This window comes from Myotis davidii, unplaced genomic scaffold (genome assembly GCF_000327345.1).
Source record: "Myotis davidii unplaced genomic scaffold, ASM32734v1 scaffold663, whole genome shotgun sequence".
NCBI classification, from domain to species: domain Eukaryota; kingdom Metazoa; phylum Chordata; class Mammalia; order Chiroptera; family Vespertilionidae; genus Myotis; species Myotis davidii.
In genome coordinates this window covers 86,634-90,191 of record NW_006295816.1, presented here as the reverse complement: position 1 = coordinate 90,191, position 3,558 = coordinate 86,634, and the positions used below count along the sequence as shown (strand labels likewise).

At 57.5% G+C, this 3,558-nt stretch overlaps 1 protein-coding gene across 1 annotated transcript; it reads left to right on the top strand.

Moving 5' to 3' along the window:
• Nucleotides 1-769: 769 nt before the first annotated feature.
• PRSS45 (protease, serine 45) lies at nt 770-3,304 on the top strand. The gene is made up of 4 exons (XM_006770561.2): nt 770-882; nt 1,315-1,589; nt 2,557-2,720; nt 3,048-3,304. The coding sequence occupies exons 1-4, from the start codon at nt 770-772 to the stop codon at nt 3,279-3,281; spliced, it is 786 nt and encodes a 261-aa protein (XP_006770624.1). The 3' UTR covers nt 3,282-3,304.
• The last annotated feature ends 254 nt before the right edge of the window (nt 3,305-3,558 follow it).

Below are 3,558 nucleotides of genomic sequence, written 5' to 3'. Positions count from 1 at the left end.
GGAAGGGAGAGGGATAGAGAGTTAGAAACATCATCAGCTGCCCCCTGCATACTCCCCACTGGGGATGTACCCGCAACCAAGGTACATGCCCTTGACCAGAATCGAACCTGGGACCCTTGAGTTCACACGCCGACGCTCTATCCGCTGAGCCAAACCGGTCAGGGCCTGTTCCCTCTCTTTACTCTCTTTCCAACCTTTTTAAAAAATATATATTTTTACTGATTTCAGAGAGGAACAGAGAGAGAGAGAGAAACATCAGTGATGAGAGAGAATCATTGATTGGCTGCTTCCTGCATGCCCCTTACTGGGGATTGAGCCCGCAACCTGGACATGTGCCTTTATCCGGAATTGAACCTGGGACCCTTCAGTCCACAGGCCGATGCTCTATCCACTGAGCCAAACCAGCTAGGGCATTTGTGTACTTTTTTGGTGTATATATAATCCTTCAACAACTTACTCTCACAGTCAGTGACATTTCTCTACCCAGCACACCCAACAGAAAATACATTCTCTGTGTCCCCCTGTGCTGTCGCTATCTCGATGCGTTTCATCTCTGTCAGTCATTTTCTGCTGGCTCAGCGCTGTGAGTGGCCACTGCCCTTCTCTCCTGTCTCTGAAATGGGAACAAGCCCTGGGTTTATGGCCTGGTGCACATGCCCCAGGGCATCTTGGTCGCGGTCCTTCCGATCCTCCTCTGGTGGTCACTGCATCTCCTCGGCATCTTGTTCCTAAAGTTTGTGGCAAGCCCTGGTGGCCGGAGGACAATGACATGAGCCGCCACTGGCCCTGGGAGGTGAGCCTCCGTGTGGAAGATGAGCACGTGTGTGGAGGGGCCCTCATTGACCACAAATGGGTGGTGACTGCTGCCCACTGCATCAAAGGGTGAGTGCGGCCACGCGTCGGGGGCCTGGAGACCCGGGGCTGCAACAGGCCCTGTGTGGCTTCCTCGCTTCCTCTGAAGCAACATGAATGGAGAGGTGGGGGGCATGGGAAGGAGTGCCCAGACAGGGGGACCTTACAGGGAGCCCCAAGCAACAAAGACCGTGTGCTAAGTAGGGCAACAAACTCAGTATGGCACCCCACTCCTAATGCATGAAAACATACATGTAGACCAACCTCTGTACACACAACACAGAGGCCAGGACACTTTGAATCAACTTGAATGATGGATGGGGAGGCAGCCCATCTCTGGCCCCAAGGGCCTCCAGGCTGGATCCGCTGGACGCCTGCAAAGGGAGGGGTCTTGGGTGGAGGTAGGAGCAGGTGTCCTGGGGACCCTGACACCTACCAGGTGGGGCTCTGTGTCCCCTGTAGCACCAAAGAGTACTCCGTGACTCTCGGCACCGCGCAGCTGAAGCCCACGAACCCCAGGATGGCCGTCTCGATCCAGGTGAAGGACATCATCATGCACCCCAAGTTCTGGGGCCGGACCTTCACCATAGGCGACGTCGCCCTCCTGCAGTTGCACACTCCCGTCGTCTTCAGCAAGTACGTTCAGCCCATCTGCCTCCCGGAGCCCACCTTCGACCTGAAGGTGGGGATGCAGTGCTGGGTGACCGGCTGGAGCCAGGCCAAGCTGCGCTACTCAGGTGAGCAGGAGGGGGTTGGGGTTGGGGGTCCCACAGAGGCTGCAGCAGTTCCTCCTGGGGCCGTGCCTGCTGGGCCCCCTCTCAGGGCATCTCAGGGAACTCGTGGCCGTGACCTCCGGCCCCTGGTCCTTAATGTGTTAAGACTGGTTCTCACGTGGGCACTGCTGCCCATTGCCGTGGGCCCTCAGGCCAGCCTATCAGAAGCTCAGAGTCAGGGAGTCACACATTTGCGCACTCATGTGTTCACTTGACGGACTTCAAGCATCTGCCACACGCTGGGCCTTGGCAGTGGGAGCACATGCCCTGCCCCCAGGGAGCTCACCCGAGCGGAGGGTGACAGGGAAAGACTTGTTAGGTGATCATTTATTAAAAATATATTTTTGTATTGATTTCAGAGAGGAAGGGAGAGGGAGAGAGAGAGAAACATCCATGATGAGAGAGAATCATTGATCGGCTGCCTCCTGCACGCCCCACACTGGGGATTGAGCCTGCAACCCGGGCCTGTGCCCTGACCCGGAATTGAACCACGACCTCCTGGTTCAAGGGTCCACGCTGAACTCCTGAGCCCCACCTGCGGGCTTGTCAGGTGATCTTGAACTCCAGCTGAGAGGGGTGTGGGGTGAGCTCTGGGCCTGAGCTACCTGTAGGAGGAGTGAGCTTCATTCAGGTGGCGGAGGGCGCAGCCGGGGCCGGGTTCAGGCTGGAGAGCAGCAGCATGTGGCTGGCTCTCAGCTTGTCCCTGTGACTTGGACGGCACCTTCTTGGTGCAGAGACGACAGCTTCCCAGAGAAACACGGGCTTGCCAGACCTGGTCCCCTTGGCAGGGGGAGGGCCAGGAAAGGAGGCCATGGAAGTGCTAAGGGGTGGGCGGGCTGAGTCCCCAGGATGGAGGTGACAGGACCCTGGGAAATGGCCAGGGCTGGGTGGAGTGAGGGCTTAATCCTCGCCCTACTGGGCTCTTTGGCAGCCAACTCCACGCTGACCCCAGAGCTGCAAGAGGCGGAGGTGTTTATCATGGACAACAAGAGGTGTGACCAGATTTACCGGAAAGAGTCCCCCATCTCCCACATCCTCCCCCTTATCTTGGGGGACATGATCTGTGCCACCAATTATGGAGAAAACCTGTGCAATGTGAGTTTGGGAAGGTTCTGAGGGCTCTCCTGTTGGGAAGGACTCCCTGGTGAGGGGGAGGTCCCCGGGGAGGGGTTAGCTTGGCCTCCTTCTGTCACCATCCCTAGGTAGTGCTCTGCTCCCATCCCTCTTCCCCTGTGACTTTGATTTTGCCTAATATTCTGGGGCCGGTCCCCAACTCTGGCGCTGAAGCAGGACCCTGGGTAGTGAGATCCTGAAGGAAGCGAAAGGATCTTCCAAGTGGAACTCCGAGTGGGCGTTCTGGGTCCCCTGATTCCTGGTCCCAGCTGGGCCCAGAGCCTCCGTCACGCCCCTCTCTTTGCCTAGGGGGACCCTGGGGGCCCGCTGGCTTGCGAAGTGGAGGACAGGTGGATTCTGGCTGGGGTGATGTCCTGGGAAAAGGCCTGTGCCAAAGCACAGAACCCAGGTGTGTACACACGCGTCACCAAATACAGCAAATGGATCAAGAACCAAATGAGCAACAGGGCTCTCTCAGGCCCCTGCACCTCCGCCTGGCTCCTTCTCCTGACCTGGCTGCTGCCTCTCCTAATGGGCCCCTGATCTCCCCCTCCAGAATGGGGCCAGATCAAGGTTAGAGCAAGGTCATGTGTCCCTATTCAACAAGAGTCAAGGTGGGGACAGAGTGGCCCCTGGGAGGCCTGGTCCTGCTTGGGCATCCCATAGGAGGGATGTGGTGGATGACAAGGCCTTGGCTGACCAGGAGAAGGGACATGTGGCCCTGAGGGCTCTGGAATTGGGGCCCAGAACAGTAGGGATTAAATTTGTGCAAATGTAAGCTGATTCTGTTCTCTTTTCTGGGTGGCCCTGGTTGTTAGGG